This window comes from Mus pahari, chromosome 5 (genome assembly GCF_900095145.1).
Source record: "Mus pahari chromosome 5, PAHARI_EIJ_v1.1, whole genome shotgun sequence".
Taxonomy (NCBI): domain Eukaryota; kingdom Metazoa; phylum Chordata; class Mammalia; order Rodentia; family Muridae; genus Mus; species Mus pahari.
In genome coordinates this window covers 137,037,453-137,058,744 of record NC_034594.1, presented here as the reverse complement: position 1 = coordinate 137,058,744, position 21,292 = coordinate 137,037,453, and the positions used below count along the sequence as shown (strand labels likewise).

Here is a 21,292-nt window from a genome sequence, read left to right as displayed (position 1 = left end):
CGCCTCTCAGTCCCCTTTCAGAGGAGGCTTCTGCCCCAGTGCCCCCTGCAGGGAGCTGCCCCAGTGGAGCAGTGCACTGCCCACTCCTTCACACTGGGCTGTCTTTTTTGTTTGCCCACACTTTATAGTTGACATAATTGTCTTTTAAAAATTTATTTTTAGCTAGTATATAAGATAATGTGATTCATGGTGATATTTTTGTTATAGTCTGCTATTTTTCACACCCCACCGCCCTCCCTAATCCTGACTCACGTCTTGTTAGTCACCCAATAATCTGTTAGCTTTTATGACATGTATATTTTATTACAATTTCTCATTCCCCAACTCCCCACTCCCTTTAAACTTCTCTCCTCCATGGTTCCCTTCCTATACTCTATCTATCCATCCATCCATCCATCCATCCACCCACCCACTGATCTATCCACCCACCTATCCATCTATCTATATTCCACATATTTAAAAAACAAAACAAACAAACAAAAAAACCAAAAAAAAACACTTGATATCTTTCAGTCGTCTGGCTTCTTTCACTTAATGTAATGATCTCCAGGTCTGACCATTTCCTTGCAGATGTTAGAATTTCATTCTCTGTAGCTGAATAAAATTCCCCAGAGCAAGCTATTTCTTGCTTTGTGATTTCTGATGTTCTGATCGCTCTCTCCTTGGAGCAGGGTCGATTCTCTGGATTCTCTGTTATCTTGCCTGTCTCTTTTGCTACATCGCCCTGAGGTAGCTTCTCATCATCATCTCACCCGAAGTTTCTAGAACTCCATTCTTAACTTGAACTGTCTTTGAGCTTTGTTATTATTATTTAATTTTTTTTTTTTTGAGACAGGGTCACATGTAACCCAGGCTGACTTTAGACTCCCTATGTAAACTAATACAATCTTGAACTTCTGATCTTTCTACCTCCACTTCCCACGTGCTGGCATGACAGAAACATGCCACCACCTCCAGTTTTACACAGGGCTGGGGCTCAGGGCTTCAGGGCTTCATCTTTTGCTAGACAAGCACTGCACCAACTGAGCTGTTTCCCAGCATGAATTGCTCCATTTCTATTAATCACGTGCACTCCTTACTTCTTCTGCATATCTACTGTTACCATAATAATTCAGATCATTATTTTAGTAATTAAACTTTTATAAGCTTTAGCCCCCAACTTACTCAAGCAGGACAGCAAATAGTTGTTCTCAACTTAAGACAGAATTTCCCACCTTTGGAGCTTTCTATATACTCACTCCTTTGATTAGCATTTCTCCCCAGTTCATCTAATTGGGGTAATAATTCGATTCTGTTTTATCAAGACAGAACAAACCTACAAAGCCTTCAGTTTTGCAAGAACTAACTTCACAGTGATTCATGCCAACGTAATACTTATCCTTAGGAAGAAAACCTTATGCTCAAATAGTCTTAGGTTTTAGTGAGAAATATAAAAAAAAAGATAGAATGTGTAAGAGCTTTATCTATGCCACCCACCCATCCAAACAGTCACCTCCTAAGACTACAGATATTACTTCATTATTCTAATCAGGGACCAATCCCAGAATCGTAAGTACCAAAATATTTTTTAATGTTATAAAATTATATTAGGTCGCTGGAAAAACTATGTTGTGAAAACATGACCGAGGAGAGGAAATCAGAAGAGAGTGGCCAAAGTCACGGGCAAGGTTTCAATGGAAAAAGATGGCAATGCCATTCTTACTTCTCTTTCCTGCTGCCCAGCTGGCGGGCTGTGTATTGGTCCCCATAGTCAAGCAACACCAGCTGTCGAGAAAACACATTGACTTTGTTGCCTATAAATAAATCTTCCAGGCGCAGGTCCTCATACTTGGTCCTCTTTAAGAAGGTGCGACGATTCTTTACATCATGCTAGAAACAAACACAGTAAGAATACTTATGAAGAAAGTACGCCTTACAGAGAAAAGAAACAGTCTCCAACTGATTTTACAAAAGACAGCTAATCCTATTACTTTATAACTACATATATAAATTATATTTTATACTGTAAAGCTTTATTTCCAATCCAATCTAGTGATAAAAGTTTGTAATTAAAATATATATTTTAAAATATCCTAAATAGACCTATACGAGCCAAGTTATTTCAGTAACTCACCAACCATGAGCAACAAAGACAGATTCTCATATTTGTTTCTATGTACACATCCCAATCACTAAAAAATTGTATTTCCTTTAAGAGATGTGTATTCATGTGTGTCTCCCTCTCTGTGGGTATGTGAATGTGAGTGCAGGTGCAAAAGATGGCGTTGGCTTGCCAGCAGCTGGAGTTACAGTTGCTGTGAGTGGCTCAGTGTAGGTGATGGGAACCAAACTTGGGACTTACAAGGGCAGCCAGCACCCTTAACTGAGCCTTCTCTCTAGGCCCTCCATCCCCAACTAAGCTACTAAGCTGACTTTTTTTTTTTTTTTTTTTTTTGGTTTTTCAAGACAGGGTTTCTCTGTGTAGCCCTGGCTGTCCTGGAACTCACTCTGTAGACCAGACTGGCCTCGAACTCAGAAATNTTTTTTTGGTTTTTCAAGACAGGGTTTCTCTGTGTAGCCCTGGCTGTCCTGGAACTCACTCTGTAGACCAGACTGGCCTCGAACTCAGAAATTCACCTGCCTCTGCCTCCCGAGTGCTGGGATTAAAGGGGTGTGCCACCACTCCTGGCCTAAACTGGCTTTTTCAAGTGATTGCCAATGAAGGGATGCAAAGAAAGGAACCCTCTTAGAGCCTCTTCAATTTGACATTTTATACAGATACCAACTTTTAACAATAATATTTATGACTATAATAACCATTTATCATAACTACTTATCAAATATTGATTAATCCAAAAAAACAGTTGTCCTACTTCATTTTGGGGTCTTTCTATATTACCTACTTCTATGTGTGTGTGTTACATGCATGTGTACACATATGCGTGTATGTAGGTGTGCATCCCTACATACATACATGAGAGAGCTATAGGAGGTTGCCTGATGTCTTCCTCAGTCACAGGCTCTCTCACTGAACCTGAAGTTTGCTTTACGTTGGGCCGGCTGGCCAGAGAGCTCCGGGAGCCCCTGCCTCTGTCACTTGGGGTTGGAGTTCTCACAGGGAACAAGGCCCAGCTACTATGTAGGTAGGTGCTTAAGAGTCAAGCTCAGGCCTTCACACTTTTCCAGCCAGTATTTCCAACTGAGAGATCTCTCTAGGCCTGTTTGTTTGACTGGAGATAAGGTTTTGCTATACGGTTCAGGCTAACCTGTAACTTGTGAATTCCCCTGCCTCAGCCTTCTAAGTGTTGAAATTATAGTCCAATGTCACCAAGCTTAAGCTGGTTTTATATTTTTAATGTAAAATCTTGCAAAAATACTTTGGTTAGAAATGTTCAACAAGGCTGGGTGTGAAGGTGCACATTTATAATCCTAGCTGAGGTTAGGCCAGACTGTAAGTGAGCAGCCAGACGGGATTATGTGGTAAAATCCTGGCTACCACATAACTCAGGGAAAATATATATATATAGTGGCTGGTTATTACCATGATTCTGTGCATTAGCGTTATCCTGCAGGCCGGTCACTGTGTGCATGAATGTATGTGTTATCTTGCAGGCCGGTTACAGTGTGCATGAATGTGCGTGTCTCAGTGTCTTTACGTGTCCCTTGTGCTTTTCTTTGGATCTTTTTCTGTGTTTTGTCATATTCTGGCTTGTTTTTTATTTTATGCCTGCTTATATTCTAATGAAAGAGAGAAAGAAAGGGTGTACAGGGAATATCTAGAAGGAGTTGGGGGAGGGGAAACTGTAATCAAAATCTATTGTATGGAAACAATATATTTTCAATAAAAAAATACATCCCCAAACGCCATTTCAAAATCAACCATATAGAAAGGCAGCCTTAGTCTTCTCCCCATCCATAGGAAATAATTTTTGCTAACTTTTAAGCAAACAAAGGTTTTTTTTATCAGTGTGTGAGCTCCCACGTGTGAGTGGACTGTCACGCGCATGCATGCAAGCCAAAGGTGACCTCAGGCCTGGTTCTCAGGAGCTGTCCACCTTACCTGCATTGTTTGCTCTGTTTTGCTTTGTTTGGGGGAGGTTCTTTGGTTTCCAGACAAGGCCTCTCAGTGTAGCCCTGCCTGGCCTAGAACTTACTACATGGTTTTGGTTTTGGTTTACTTGCTTTTTTTTTTTTTTTTTTTGAGACAGGGTTTCTCTGTGTAGTCCTGGCTGTCCTGGAACTTCCTTTGTAGACCAGGCTGGCCTCAAACCTCGGGACCTCTGCCTCGGGAACACCAGATCAAAGATGTGCACCACCACACCTGGCTGACCTATAGTCCGAGACAGGACCTCTCACTGAACCTGGGGCTTACCCATTCAGCTAGACCGTGCAGCTAGCAAGTTCGATCTCTGCTCCCACAGTGTTGGGATTACAAGGAGGCACTACCATGCCTGACTGTTCACCTGCCTGCTGAGGGTCAGGTTCTCATGCTCACACAGCACGCACGTAACCGACTGAACCATCTTTCCAGCCCTCATTTACCATTTCCACAGATCCGTCTGTGGGGTAAAACAGAAGTTCATAGCGTCGGAGCAGTGAAGCGTTTGGATCATACCACTCTGCAATGAAAGCGAATCTCTCACTCTGATTCTGTGAAGGAAAACAAATCATTTTATCACTATCATATAAGCACTCTTTTTTTATATATATGTAAGTACATTGTAGCTGTCTTCAGACACTCCAGAAGAGGGAGTCAGATCTTGTTACGGATGGTTGTGAGCCACCATGTGGTTGCTAGGATTTGAACTCTGGACCTTCCGAAGAGCAGTCGGGTGCTCTTACCCGCTGAGCCATCTCACCAGCCCTCATATAAGCACTCTTATGTAAGCCATACAAAATAAGAATTTCCAAATATTTACACAAACAAATCTTCACTATTGTACTCAAGTATTCTTTTCTTAGAAATTTGTCCTGCTAGTTTCTGATTAAATACACTTATGTACTTCAAAGGTAAGTTTAATCATCCTTTCAAGACCATTCAATTGTATCAATTCAATTAGCAGTCTTGGAACACGAGCTCCTGAACCGACTACTTTAACAACTCATATTTGGTCTGCAGTCAAGTTTACTTCAAAGTTATCAACAAGCTACTAAGAGACTCCATTGCTAGAAGCATTAATATCTTAAACTTGGGAGTTTAGCAAGTGTAGACTATTGCGCAAATGTGTAAGTGTCTCTCCTCTCAGTAGTTTCACAGCAGTATCATCTTGTAAAAACGGCAGGGGAAAGTGTCCACCTCTGAGAAACAGAAGCAAGACAGGCCTCTGTTTATTCCTCTCTGATAAGGAAACACCAAACAGAACAACTGACAAGATCATCTCCACTGTTTTCAGACACTCCTAAGCTCTCAGATATGGATTCTTCCAGTTTTGGTTTTTGTTTGTTTTGTTTCTTGTTTTACTTTGTTTTTTGTGTTTTTGTTTTGTTTTGTTTTGTTTTGTTTTATTCGAGACAGGGTTTCTCTGTGTAGCCCTGACTGTCCTGAACTCACTCTGTAGACCAGGCTGACCTCAAACTCAGAAACTCGCCTGCCTCTGCCTCTGCCTCCCAAGTGCTGGGATTAAAGGTGTGCGCCACCACATCAGGCCTGAATAGTTTTGACGGAGTTTACAATAGAAACGATAGGCAGAGAGGTACCCTGTGTGTCATCTGGAAAAAATAGCCAATTTCCTCTATAACCATGACTTGTCTCAGTGAAACACACACATACACACACACACACACACACACACACACACACACACACTCACAGACCATACTCATTTTAAAATTTTTAAAAATTTTACTTTTCAATTTTATTGAGCCAAGTCTATCAAAAAACAAACCATGATTTCTCATTTTCTAGGTGATGGCAATGTTTGGTTTGGCTTTGTACAAACCCTTCATTTCATAGATAAAGAAACTGAGTTCCAGAGGATACACTCAACCAGCAGAACATCACAAAGCTTGTCATGTGACTGAGCCAAACCCCGGAACTGCACTCTGCTTTCTCGAGATCTGGCCTTGGAGATGAACTCCAGGAGAAACTGATTCTTGTAGGACACCCAGAGAGCCACCCTGAGTTAGTTCCATAATGTGTCCGATGGTTACAGGAATAATCTCATTCCACCTTCACTGAACATTTCAGTTTCTCTCAGAAATACTTTATAGAGAATATTCAAGCATTACATTATATTTTTAAAAATTCTGCATTTTTTAAAAATTGTTTTGGTTTTGATAGTGGTGGGATTAAATTCAGGCTCATTCACTAGCTAAGCCCAAAACTGTTTCTTAAAAGAGGCTGAATCAGAAGCAGGGTGGCTACGGAACACTGAGCTCCTGCATACCCGCCAGCTCCTCATTAGTCAAAGCAGCTGGGACCACTCCAGCATCCTGAGGAGGCCTGTTGATGTTCCGTCACAGAAGGAGCATGGGAGGAGGGACATCAGATCTTCATCTGAGATGCCAGCGACTTCCTGAGCTCCCAGCTGAATATAATTATGCCCCATGCACATAAGTCCCTGGGGGGGTTGTGAGCTGCAGAACACACATCACAGCAGGTAAACTGAAGGAGGCTCTGTCTGTGCATCTGGGGGAAGCTCACACAATCACAGATTCTAATAATTGGGTAGCAATTTTCTTTTTAAATTGTGTAATTCCATCAGTTATATAATGATTTGTTTTATACTTTGAACTTACAAAATAGGCAAGGCATTTCATATTGAGAAAAAAATCATTAATAACACTAATCGATATGAAATTCCTAAGAACAAATTATAGCTATGAGAAAGTAACTGCTGTGTTTTGGCTTCACACAGAAATCAAAGGTGTTATGAAAATAGCAAAGCCTTCACATTCACATAGTTGATGTTCTATGGATTTTAAATTGTAATATACTATTTAGAGACAGGGCCTCATATAGCCTCAGTCATCATACAGCCACGGGTGGGACTGCTGATTGTCTCTGCCTCTGCTTTTTAAGTGTTGGAGTTACACAAAGCTTATGCCAGCATAAACTTTAAAGTCACATTATATACTGCACATATTAGCAGTGTATTTATCTAAAACAGAGAGCCTAGTGCCACATAGCTACCCTAAAACTTAAAAATAATTACAGCTGTGTTTACGGGGCCAAACAGGAACCTAAGAACTCTACCAAGGTTTAGGACAAAATGATTTATATCTTATTTAAAAGGAATAAATATGTACAGCATTTCAGTTCAAAGATTTCTGGTATCAAAAATAAAGCATGCAAAATTCTTTTCAAATAAATTACTATATGTGAAGTAAAACTTTAAGGAATTACTGCATTACAAATTATCTATTTTTTTAATTTTTAATTAAGTATTACATCATCCTTCTTCCTCCAACATCTCCCAATAGCTCTCAAATTTTATTCTTTTCCTTTAATTATTATTGTTACATGTATACATCTAGGATAAATACAAGCTGCTGAGTTCATTCAGTGTCACTTGTCTATATATGATTTTAGGTTGGACCACTTGGCACTGGATAACCAATTAGGGGGTCATTCCTGTGGAAGATTAATTCTCTTAAGTTAGCCATTATAAATTACACTTCTCAAGACAAGCCATGTTAATACACTTTTCTGATGTAACAAAACCCTAATTAAAATTCCTTATGCTTTCCCAGGACCTGATATTCTGATGAAGCCTCAAGAGAGCAGAGAAGAATTAAAAATAAGGAGTAAGTGTAGCAACACACTGACAGCATCACTCTTAAGGACCAAACGCCATCAAGAGAAGGCAAAATCAGGGAGGGGAAGAGGGAGGTTATTATTGTTTCAGGATGAGGACGCCAACTACCAGCACCTTTCTTAAATCAGCGAGGTCCACTGCCTATCCGGTGGCTTTTATTAGGGTCTTAGTGCTCTATAAACTACTACTATTTTAGCAAATCTCTTAAAATCTTATTTATTTCTCCCAAGTGATTAGAATCAAATATTACATTGAGTATGTGGGTGGAGGTAGAATGAGATCAGCTAACACTATGGCAGTGAGTTTTGTATGTATACAGCTAATAATCCTCAAAACATGGCTGCAGTTTTGGCTTCTCCCTACATTCCACCCATGTGAAAACAGAGGTTCAGTGCTTCCTGGGTCAAACAGCTAGACCAAAACCAGACTTGGACTTTCAAACAAAGTTGTGTCTGATGCCAAAAATCAGTATTTTGTCCAGATATCAAAAACTCCGAATCAAAACAAGGATAAAAATAAAGAGTTCTGATGAGCCAACAGAGAGCGGGGAAAGGAAGAGAGAAAGGTGGTCTGCCTACCAGGTACTCTGGAGAAAACAGGATACAGGCATAAGAAGGAATCGGCACTCACTATAGCCCATCAGTGTGGCCTCCATCCTAGGAAGAATGGCTCTGATCTGCTCTTACTTTCAATGTTTCTGGCAATGTTATTTAAGATACACAAAGGAATCTGAACCCACACACGACAGAAATACCTCGTCTGTCAGGAGTGGTGATACAAGCTTTTAATCCCGGCAGTTAAGAGACATGAAGATCTCTGTGAGTTAGAAGCTAGCTTTGTCTACATAGCAAGTTCCAAGTGAGCCAAGGCCATGCAGTCACACCTTGTCTCAGAAAACCAAAAGGAAACAAGTAAACGAATGAACGCCCGCAACTACCCGTGCTTGTTGTGGCATCACTGACAAGCACCAAGAGGTAGATTAGCCTAGTGTCTCTCAACGAAGAAATCAATAAACAAAAGAAAGTATGAATACACATGAAGTTTTATTCAACCACAGAGAAGAGTAAAATTATGTTGTTTGGTAAGTTAGACTGGAGGCCTTCCCATAATGGAAAACAAGCAAGAACCAGAAAGACAAACATTGCATTTTTTTTTCTTTTATATGAGAACTTAGATATCCTCCCTCTTCTTTTCCTTTTCCTTCTCTATCAAAAGTAGAAAGAGAACTATTTGGGAACAGAAAGAGAGGGAAGGCAAAGCGGGGGGTGGGCAATGAATATAGTTAAAGGACATGATACTTTTTTAATAAAAAAAAATGTCTTTATGAAATTCATCATTGCCTAAGTTTGATACAAAATTCTATGAAGCCAGTAAGTGAAACTCAGTTCATGGGAGAGAAAAGCATACGAGAGAGAGAGAGAGAGAGAGAGAGAGAGAGAGAGAGAGAGAGAGAGAGAGAATTTAATACAAACAGTAAATAGCAAGGTGTAGCAATGTGAGTTCAAAACTACAGTGGATGTTTGGAAATGTCTTTATTTCATCTTGAAGCACTTACTGGCACGGAATCCCATGACACAGCACTAATGTTACTAAGCAATGTATCCAGAGGAACAATGCGTGGGAATTTTTGTCCTTAAAACAGTAACAGAGTGCTATCCAAACTAACCTATTTTTCAGAAACAATTCATCTGTTAAAACTGAAGTCCCATGCCTGTCTCTCATCCCATGCACGCCCGATGCAGTGCCCAGGAGCTGGAGGGCTAGAACTGTGAACAATGCTGCTTACACATTTAATAATTATGTACATGCAAAGGGTCACTGTCCAAAGAGCAACACCGAAAGCTATTTATATGCAAATCTGATGGGTTGGGCATCCAGGATGGGAACTGAAAATGTTTATAAAGCTGACTAAGATGGCTGAAGGAGCTTAGACTTAACTGAGAAAAGATGCATTGCTAGCACTCAAAAATATTTTAAAAGTAAGAAATGACAAAAGTTAATTATTTCTTGAACATTCTCAAAAAGTTTTCCACTACCCCCCAATAATGTCAGCAACTCTGAGAATGTTCAAGAGAGAGAGAGAGAGAGAGAGAGAGAGAGAGAGAGAGAGAGAGAGAGAGAAATGACTCTGGAGAGTGATCCTCGGACCTGCACACATGCCCACGCACACGCATCTTCAGTTCTGGCAACCATACTCTGTCCCCTTAATCCTCCACTGTAGCAAAAACAAGAACACCGAAGCATAAATCCAGTCATGTTCTCAGACACAAACCTAACAACGCTGAATGTACACATATTTTATTACACATTGGCATTTTATTGCTCTATTTCAAGAAAAATATTTTACAAGAGGTAGCAAGACATAAATGTTTCTCGTCTATATCATAGCCAAGTGGTATATACTGCATCATGGAGCAACGTCTTCAACTCACTAAAACTTGGATTCTCAGAATCTGCATAGTTAGAATCAGCACTAGCTCCTTATCTGACTTAACAAATAAATCGGCTACTGTGTGGCTTCATTAAACTCTGAGGCAATAAAAGTTACAGTTCAACAGGCTATTAAACTAGCCTGAGCCTCTCGTCTGTGCCTGTACCGCCCGTGAAGGGCTTTACCCAGCTGCATCTGAAGTTGTAGCACCTGAGACCTGCCCATTCCAGCCAGCTGCTTCCAGTAAGGGAGAGTAAAAAGTGGTTCCGAAGAACAAACTTCATTTTGCCCTGAGCATTCCGAGAATACAGTGACTCATTAAAAATGTAATAGCAGGCACAGCAAGCAGCTCAGCCAGCAGTTCCTACCTTAGATACTGCACGATAAGCCAGGGAATGGAACCGCAGCGGCCGAGCCAGAGTGTACTGGAAGCTGTTTTATACCTGGCCTTTACAAGATGCTCTCCTAAAACGCAAACACTGGGGGAGTCAAGCTCCAGTTCAAGAGCAGTTTGCATTTTATGGTTTAAACAAAAGCGTGACAGCAGTACCCTGAAGGCAGAGGCAGGAAGATCACAAGTTCAAAGCCAGCCTGGGCTCCACCGGGAGCTCCAGGCCAGCCTGGGCAACCAGCTGAGACAACTGTCTCAAAAAGACAGAAAACCAAACCAAACCGAAAACTCAGTATCCAAACTCGCTCGCGTGTTTCCCCCAACTGTGACGCTACTGAATGCTCACACTTCTTAAAGAGTAGAGAGGAGAAAAGCAAAGAACCAGGGCCACAGTGAGCACCCATCCAGAAAGGAAGTTTGTTTTTAAACCTTTTTCTTCTTGAGCCCCATCTTTTGAAAAAAAAAAAATCTCTTGACTTCTGAGCTCACTGCCTGCCGTGTGAATAGGCAACTTTACAGACTTGTATCAAGGGAAAGCTCTTGGCAAATCAAGGGCAAACCTGCCTGAGACATCTTAAAGCAAACTGCTGTCAAGTCTTGCCACACCAACTCCAGCCCATCTGGAGTCGGGATTTCTGGACTTGTGATTCAGTTTTCACAGAGGCCCAGATATCAAAGGGACATTAACAATGAGGGAACAGAAATGCAGACAAGTGACTTGGCAAGAGCTCTGTGACTTGTTACACAGCTCTGCTTTACAAGGACCCTTGTTTCCTTGTGGGACAGACGAATTTCCCACAGAACAGCACTGGCTTGTCATCTGGTGTGCTTATGCAATTAAAATTCTCTTTATAACCAGATTACAGGCTTATAGAAGATAGTGACTATCATTTCTTTTGAAAGTCCTTACTGGCATGTGTACTTCTGAGACCTTTGAAACATTAAACAAATACTGGAATAAAGATCCAAAGAAGGAAATACAAGTACGATAGATAGATCTTGGTAAAATGGCAAAAATCAAATATTCAATATTTTAAAAGGCTCAAAAAGATTTTTGATATGTTTTCTGGAAAGAATCTAAAGCTCCTCCTCCTCCACCTCAGGCCCCTTACCCATGTTCCCTGGCTAGCACCTTACAGAACACAGTTGACGTGGTGTTAGGTAAAACCAGGGCAAAGACTACCCTTAGGGAATGCTTGACATCTATCAACTAAGCTCAAAACTAAGAGAAGAAACGGATATGAGACAAAACAAAAATGCTGGATCTAAATATATGTAGCACAATAATTCTTAAGTAATTATATACTATTTATATTCAATATTCAATTACAGAATTGACTCCAGTTCAACCATAAACCACGTAATAGCCAAGAAAATACCAATATGTCTGAGCTTTACAATTGTCAAGGTCATATGCACACCGGGGGTGAGTATGTTTTGTCTCCCTTTAACCATCACACCACTAGGCCTGGAAATGTATGTGCTGGACATTTTCCATTTGTCCCTCCAGACCCTCAGTCAGATGCCTGCAGTCAGCCCGGGACCTGGGCAGGAAGGAATCGTCATGAACTTCACCACAGACTATTTATGCTCCATCTTTCCCATGGATTTGCTGGGAGGAGACAACGGCTGGATCAAGGAAGAACACTGGGGTGAGGTGTTTACTTTCTGAGCTCCCAGTCAGATCCAGTTTAGTTGCTGGGCTCCTCTGAGGCCACAGCTCGTGTCAGACAGCCCTCCGCTCTATCAGGTCTCTGGCAGTTCTCCTCTTGCACCGTGATAAGCCCTCTGCTCTTGCCAGTCCCTCCTGCTGCTACCTGCAGTAGCTCCTGTCAGTTTCTCTAACTGCCCACGCCTTTGTAACTCAGCCCTTATCCTGCTTCCTCCCTGCAGATATCCACCCCTGTGTCCAGCTGGGATCTAGAAGCGGTACTCTAGAAGAACCCCTGGGTCACATTTGCCATTCTAGAATATTTCACCAGGACTGTTGGTGATTTGTGGTTTTGATGTCATATTCAAGAAAGCTTTGCTTGACACAATACTGCACAAATGTAGACCTTCATTGTAAGAGATTTCCCATTTGGGGTTTTATATTTGGGTCTATGATCTTTTTTTTTTTTTTTTTTTTTTTTGAGCTACTTAGGAGTCTAAATTGATCCTTGAAATGCAAATATTCAATTATCCCAGCAATAACTTGCAAATACTCCTTTTTTTCTCACTGAATGGTCCTGACATTTTTGTTAAAAATCGGTTTATTGCCAAGAGTTTACCTCTGGGCTCTGAACTCTGTTCCACTCATCACGAAATCTAACTATCCCCGGGCTGCATCACACTGTCTAAAACAGAAACTTTACACCTTTTTCATTCAGGAAAGGCAAATCTTCCAATTTCATATTTTTAAGCAATTATCTTGGCTGGGACTCAGGAGATAGCTCAGGTAAAATACTTAACATGCAAGCATGAAAAGCAAGTCTGGTGCCTAGCACACAAGTAACTGGGTATGGCAGCACATACCTGTAATTCTAGCACTTGGGAGGTAGAGATGGGTAGCCAAATCTCTGAGGCTTGCTAACCAACCAACCCAGTCTTTCAGTGAGTTCCAGGTTCAGAGAAAGACATAAACTCAGAAGATAAGATGGGAAATAAATGAGGCAGACACCCAGTGTTGACCTCTGGCCTCTTCACCTCCATTCATGCACACACATAAAATACCGCCTCGGCTAACTTCAGTACTTCCTGTTACCATCTCAGTTTCTGCACAAATAGGCTCTGGGAGTTTAACAGAGAATGCACTCAGTCTATTTACCCCATTGGAATATCAAGTCTTCTAGTGCACGGATATGAAGTGTCTCCATTTCAACCAAACCCTGCGAGATCTGTCCTGACTGTGATGACCTCCCACTACGGTCACTCTTGCGGACTTTGCCCTAGGCACATAATTCTTTGTATGCACCCACGAGCCTTCCCACCACCGCTCCTACCTACTTCCTGGGATGTCACCCTCAAACATCTCATGGCTCATTCTTTTTCATCCCCAACCCTGCTCCACTTTCATCTTCTTCTCTATGAGAGAGACCTTGGCCACCTCCTTCAAGTCCTATCCACCACCAGGAGCGCTCACTGCTCACAACAACCCGCACTCATTCTCCCAGTAGCACTTACTGTCCTCATGCAACAGTCGCTGACTGTAGAGTTCCTTCCCCTGCTAAAATGTCTGTTTGGCTCAAGGCTGCATCTGAAAGGACTACATGTGTAGTGTATGTATAGTATAGTAAATAGCAGTGTATAGAAAATGCAACACAATACTTTTTGAGTAAATATATGAATAACTTTCCACAAGTATGGAAATATGTATCCACAAGTAGGCACAAAGGGAAAGGTAGGCATTCTTAAAAGTTGGACTTATTTCTTTCATTTGCTTAATAAAAATATTAATGACTTCTCTTTGTCAGGCACTACAACAGTCACTTAGAAGGTTCAAAATGGACAGGGCTCTATTAATATACACCATATGTATTCATTTCCTATCTCTCTTCATACTTCGCATAGAATGTAAAAACAAACAATAGAATACTTGTCATGATAAATGCTCTAAGGACAAGGGAATAAGCATACATGATAAAGTTTAGGTAAAAGAGGTGAGGAACCTGCCCTTCAACTAGGAGAGACAGTTAAGGTCTCTCTAAGACAATACCAGGCCGGGACAAAGAAGCCAGTCATGTAGAGACCTAGGAGAAAAATGGTCCAGGGAGATAAAAAGTATAGAGCTCTGATGGGGAAGATGGAGTTCAAGAAACAAAAAGACGCCACAACCTGAAGCTGGCGTAGGAAGCGTGGGTCCACTGGGAAGGAAGCCTGTCTCCACTGTGGTGCTTAAACTGACCTTCGCACTTTTAGCAAGTTCAACCCTTCCTATTCCTCTATTCATTTTTCTCTCTAGGAGTTGATGGCATAGATAAGCAGTGTCATTCACAAACGGGTCTAACGTCTGTGCAGAGAGAAGGCTCTGCTCTTCTCAGAACACTGTTTCCACTGGTTAGGAAATGTGTGCCACAGAGGGTACCTGTAGCTCATCCCCAATCCTGCCCAGCCCCTGCAAGAGTGTGCACAGCAAGACCCAGTCTTAGGTGCCAAATGCTGCAGAAAGCAAATGCACTCGTGGACTGGCATGCGCTGCAGCAATCACCACTGGGCACTGGCTACAAGTCCCTCCTGACTCTGTTTGCATTGCTGCCAGGAGTGAAGGGTGTTTGAATATTCATGACTGGAGAAGATGGTGTGTGTGTTGATGGTAAACAGACAAGGGATTGAGAAGCTATGAACACAGACATCCTTCTACAGCGAGAAACGCCTTTGTATGCCAGCACGTGTTAATAACACTGACTGCCAGAGTCTACCTGAAGACATACGTATTAGGGCAGAGTTTTCTTTCATGCTCGCCTAGGTAACCTCACACAACTCGGATATTATTTCGTGTTGAAGCCTCACTTTTCTTGTAAGACAAAGAGCATTTTCAAGTTTAATCCAACAGTAGAATTCATTGTTCACATTGGCTTCTTTCTTTTTAAAATCTTTCACTTTATGAGACATAATCAGTGGTTCTGTGCAATCCTGACTTCTACTGAGTGCCACACCAATATGAACACCAATGAAATGAAGAAGCACTGAGAAAGATCCAGAATGGACATCCAGCCTGAAAGAACGCTATCCAGTGATGGAGGAGCGCCACCTAGTGCTCACTGTGGTTACAACATGTCACCAAAGCTGGGTCACACAACCAACCACTCTATGTGCTCACCAATTTAGTCCTGCGATTATGAGCTAAATCATAGCAAACTTGCAAAAGTTCTAGTCAAGTAGCAACAGGTGAGTCATAAATTTTTGTAAAAAAAAAAAAACGGTATGTTTCACTCTTTCTTCTGGGAATTGAAGGTTTAAAAACAAAAGTAATGTGTCATTCACTGCACAGCCACCAGAAAGCCGCAGAGTCATTTCTAGAATTCAATAAAACGTTAAACATCTTCACCCTAACTAGGGCACTTTAGAAACTATACAGAGCTATAAATTAAAAAAAATAAAAGTGAAAACCCAACCTGGGCTCCACTGGAGCTGTACCTTCACCTTGAGTGTTCACAAAATCAGGATATCACTTCTCAAAGAGCTGCAGACACAGCTAAGTCCTCAGCAGCAGGCAGACAGGAACTCCAAGGAGCACCAGGCTTCCCTCCCGTTCCAGTTCATAAGGGAAAGAAAGAGGCTGTCTTTCGGTTCTACTACAGCATCTTCATGCCAGGTCAGGCCAACAATGCCTAATCCCTCACATTAAAAATGATTAGTCCGATTATTTTTGGTCATTTCCCCAGGTTATTCTCAAACAAGTTTGAAGCCTTGGTTTTTAGCCACTGATAAATTAATTATCAGGCTCAACATCTACTGTCATGGAGGGTGAATAACAGACGACTCTCCTCACGCGCCCCCTAAAACCTAAGTCAATTATATGAGAGGAAAACAATTTAAAAATAAAGGTTCTATTAGCTACCTCAAGAATAACTTTCTTGGTGGTATAAAGATTTAGTGTGTGTGTGTGTGTGTGTGTGTGTGTGTGTGTGTGTAAAATCTGTTTTCAGCTTTTAACTCTTTCCCTTCATGGAGAAACCAGAACCAATTCAGTACGGGATCAGCTGGGTATACACAGGAAGTGTACACAGCCAGTGGATGGCAAACAACAAGCATACTGCCGTGACACACATCGCCTCCAAGTGTGTCTCAGCTTGTTTATCCTTAAATTTGGGGACTAGACTAGATTCGGAGATCATGAACATGTTTTTTAAAAATATCAATCAAGTATATGAATTACAGTTTCCACTAGAACCAACACACACACACCACCACCACCATCACCACCACAACAGCAGAAGTAAAAAGCAACCTCTATGAAATAATTATTATCCTCGGTGTGTACACGTATCACTGCACTTTTGAGACTGTATTCAGTTTTATTTTATGGATGTGGATGTCTCTGTAGCACATGCAGTGCCTGTAGAGACCAGCAGGGGCGTCAGATCCCAGAGCTGGAATCAGAGCCGGCTGCCCCGCGTGCTGGCAAATTAACCCATGTCACCCGGAAGCCATCTCTCCAGTGGCCCCCTGCATACTGTTTTATGGGCCTATTGCTATTCACAGTTTAGAGCTCACACTCTACTACGCATTAGGTGACGATCTCAGTTTCAGAATCATCAGAATTAGAAAAACCTGAAGTCCCCTCCACTCCTAAGGTGTTACAGTGCCATGCCACACTGGGTCTAAGTTCTCCAGGTCCCGCACCTCTTCTCACCGACGACCACCCCGATCCTCACTACAGTTTCGGTCTGACTGACCTGGCTGTACCCTGGAGCTCTAACTCAACCTTCCTGATGCCACAACCCTTCTATACAGTCCCTCATGTTGTGGTGATCCCCAACCATAAAATTATTTTCATTGCTACTTCATAACTGTAATTTTGCTACCGTCATGAATTGTACTGTAAATATTTTTGAAGACAAAGGTTTGCCAAAGGGGGTCAGGACCCACAGGTTGAGAACCACTGTCCTAGATGACCCCCCCTTCACCCACGCTGTAATTGTTTTAATTTTTGTCCTTATAATCACATTATCTCCCCCTTCGCGCTCCTCCCTCCAAACCATCCTATAAACCACTCCCTTGTTTTCTTTCAAATTAAAGGCATCTTTTTCTTTACTGTTAGGCATGTGTGTCCTTATGCATACGTGTGTGTCCTTATGCGTATACACACAGCCTGCTCAGTCCATACAGTGTTGCTACCGCAGGATCTTTAGCCAGAGGACTGATTCTCTGACCAGCCCATTCTCCCTCGAGAGACTGGAGAGGGGCTTCCCTGATTATCCAATGCCAGCCCTTTCTGTATTCCTCACTCCACAGCCTTACAAGGTGTTTCCTTTCTCGTGATTAGAAAAACCTGGTATCATATCATATCATATCATATTATATCATATCCTTTCTCCCCATAAAACTGTGTATCTCTCCAAGCTCAGCCGTTTTAGTTCCTTAGGAGTTTGAAGCTTGTCTGGAACAGTGGGCAGCACAGAGTAGAAATATAACAGTGACTGCGCGTAGATGAAGCCAGACTGCTCTCAGAATAAACATCTGCTGCCTCTGATCTAGACTTGGTTTTCCACAGGACCAGCTAGGCCTGACAAGAAACCCTTCTCTGCCCTCGTTTCTAGCAAATGACCAGCACAGATACGCATGGAAAGTCAACTTGCTCTCCTTTCTTCTCAACTACCTCTTCGCAGCACTCTTCTTTAGATGTCCGCCCTCTCTGTGCGCCAACAGTGCAGAATGATCTCCTCTGTGCCTACAATAGCACCCCCCAGAGACACTGTGCATTACTTAAACCTCCTCACTGACATGAAAGAGAAAAACTACAAAATTTCAAGGACATCCTTGTTTTTGAAACGACTGCTGCTTTGTCGTGTTTCTGTCAGGCACTAAGATGGAAAGAGATGGAGAAAGGGAGCAGGATGGAGAAGCGGGGGTGTGTGTGGGGGGTGTGGTGTGTGTGTGTGTGTACTGTTTTAGAAGGGCAGACAGGGCTGTCTGCCTCCTGCTGAGGTGCCATGTGAGTGTATGCAAATATAAAACCACAGACTGTGCCTCAAAAGGAAAAAAAAAGTATGGTTAGCCACAGATTTTTAGAGAGACAGACAGACAGATAGACAGACAGACAGACGCAGTCTATTGAGCACATCACTATACAGACAACAAAGCTGAATTCTAACATTGATCCATAACAATATGGTGTCCTACTGTCTCTAGATGCCTTCTAGTAAATTTAGGGATTGATGTTGGCATTAAAATGCACCAACTTTCACTTTGGATTTATATATATTCATATGTTAAAGAAAGCATAAAACTCACTGAATAAAAGTAACACAGGAAAAGCTATAACATTAGCTAACTTTGTAATTTTTAATTAACATTTCTTAGCTTGGGGATTTGGGAGTAGGGGGTTTGCCTCGCAAGCACAAGGTGCTGGGTTTGGTCTTCATCATTGGACCAAAAAAAAAAAAAAAAACAATAAACAAAAATTAACCTTATCTCATAGTGATTAGTCTCTCCTCTGTGCTCCTCGGTTTCTGAAACTTCTCTTAATACTTGTCTATAACAAAACAAGTAGACGTAGGCGCCTAATAGTCAGGGTTATTAAACAAAAGTCTCACGCCAGCTGTGGGATGCTTCTGTTTACGCTGTAGGTCGGAGAGATCCCACAGGCTCTCCACACAAATACCGGCTCTTGCCATTCCTCTTGGCTGTTCAGCAGTTAGTCGATAAGGCTCTATTGCTGAAGACACTACACACCTTGGGTGCCATATATGGAGAAACCAAACTGGAACTTCTTCCCTGCTGACAGGCTCTCATCCTGCCCGAGGATGCAACGCCGGCTGCTGGGGAAGAGAAGGCATCGATAACCATCAATCTCCACAGGATGATCCCACGAACTGCAATGCCAACCCGCAGGTGAGATGTGCTCATCACTGCAACAACAGCCCAACCATTAGCGGGAAACCAAGCATTCGGGTCAGTTTCCAGGCCTGCCTACCAAGAGGGAACTCATGCCAGGTACTGTAAGCCCAGGTCAGAGCCACGGCTAAGGAGGGGAACTTCTTACTGTTGCCTAGCTAAACTGGCAGTGCCAAGTTGTCTTCTAAACCCTTACATTTATATCCACAGACAAATGCTACTCTCATTCTGAATCAGAGAAATATTTCTTATAATGAGCACTGGTGAATGCAGACATATTCAAGACACTTAGAGTACGTGACCGTGAAGTACTCCACCCTATATATTCATACCATCCCCTTTACAACTGGCTGCACAGGGACAGAGAAAATGTAAAGGCCCCAGTACAGTGAGACACAGTGCTACAAAACACTGTGTCATGAGCATGACTTGATCAATGAAATCATAGCCTCTCAGGGGGTCTGAACACTCTTGATGTATATTCAGGATCAAATGTCACTGAAAACTAAACCAAAGAACTACAAGCCACAGAAGCAAATACTCACAATTAATCCATTTAAACGGAGCAGGAAACCATAGATATCAGATGTAAGGCCTGATAAAATGAGGCATGTTTACCTGCCCTATTCCCCCAAACCAAAAGTGTTCTGTTAAAATATATTTCAATTAATTCTATGACAATTTCATACAATGTATATTGATCATATTCATTCTACATTCCCCCCTCTAACTCCTCCCAGATCGACCCCCAGCTCCTAGCCCCTCTCAACCTCAGTTCCCTTCTCCTTTAGTAGCATGCCAAGTCCAGCAGGTGGTACATTCATCAGTGGGTGTGTGGCCATCTACCGGACCCTGTGGGTTCTTAAAACTCAACTCAAAACCAAGACCCCCTAGTTCTAATCTTCTCTTTTCTCTGGTTTAAAACTGCTTCCACTGGGAAAATGAATCTGTAAGAGAACTTGAGGCAAAATTAATTTAATATATGAAAGTAAATTTCTCAATAGTAAAAGTAGTCACGAATCCTTGCAGCTTCGAATAGCTACTTCTGAAGCTTGTTTTAGATTTTAATCCCTTTCCATCTACCCCAACTATTTCCTTCTCAGTAGGAAATAGTCTAGTTAATATGAAAACAATATACTCCATTTGGATAGTACATTGGATAGTTTATGAAGTGCCCTAGGGTAATCAGGATAAATAGCAGCTTTCTGATTTCATGGATGAGAAGATGAGGGCCCCCAAAGATCCCCCAGGGTCTGCCTCATTGGTCAGTGCTGAGGCCAGGACTACAAGAGAGAGTGGGAAACACAGTTCTGACTCCACAGGGCCTGCCACAGCAACAAGCAGCCTCTTCCAAACAGATAGAAAAGAGAGGGCGGGTCATCTGCGTGAGTAAGGAAGTCTGAAGCCAGCTTTCAGCATCCTCATCTTACACAGACAGCACACTTCAAATTCCAATATCTCATGAGAGATATAAAAAACAATTACAGGCAAATATTACATTAGCAGTTACTTTCATGTATGTAACATGCAGGAATCTGTGATCTTTCTCAATATCCTAAGAAGAGCAAGAGGCCTTCTTAGGAAAAGATGAAATCTACTGTTAGATGTATGTATGTATGTATGTATGTATGTATGTATGTATGTACTGTGCAGAACAGCAATTCTGAGAGTTAGGAAAGCAGCAACCCTGGTATTCTGCAGGCAGAGTACACATTGGTATACATTGATGAAACTTTCCTGCAGTTAGCTTGGCAGCATATCAAAATCTTAAAAATACACATGACCCTAAACTTAGTTATTACCTTTCTAATTTATTCTAAGGAAACAATGGGTGTGTATGAGATGTATTTATTATATAGAGTGATAATGGAATAGATTAAAACACGGATTGACTCAATCAGAGAAAATAAAAAGGTAAACTGTCATTCTTAAAACTCAGCCAGAAAAAAAAAAAAAAAAAAACATACAAGGTTCCTGCTAAGTGAGGAAAAACAAAAATTGTTTAAAAGAATTATTTACTTATTTTATGTATTTGAGTACACTGTAGCTGTCTTCAGACACACACCAGAAGAGGGCATCAGATCCATTACAGATGGCTGTGAGCCACCATGTGGTTGCTGGGAATTGAACTCAGGACCTCTGGAAGAGCAGTCAGTGCTCTTAACCTCTGGGCCATCTCACCAGCCCCCAAAACAT

At 41.8% G+C, this 21,292-nt stretch overlaps 1 protein-coding gene across 6 annotated transcripts in view; it reads right to left on the bottom strand.

Moving 5' to 3' along the window:
• Nme7 (NME/NM23 family member 7) overlaps positions 1-21,292 on the bottom strand; it is a 123,889-nt gene that overhangs the window by 98,854 nt on the left and 3,743 nt on the right. For 2 of the 6 annotated variants that reach the window (XM_021197750.1, XM_029538318.1), the window contains exons 3-5: positions 18,935-19,020; positions 4,522-4,629; positions 1,703-1,869 (exon numbers count right to left, since the gene is read on the bottom strand). In XM_021197750.1, the coding sequence (XP_021053409.1) occupies positions 1,703-1,869; positions 4,522-4,629; positions 18,935-18,994 (335 nt within the window). In that variant the 5' untranslated portion in view covers positions 18,995-19,020. The other 4 variants (XM_021197751.1, XM_029538320.1, XM_029538321.1 and 1 more) reach the window with 4 other exon arrangements.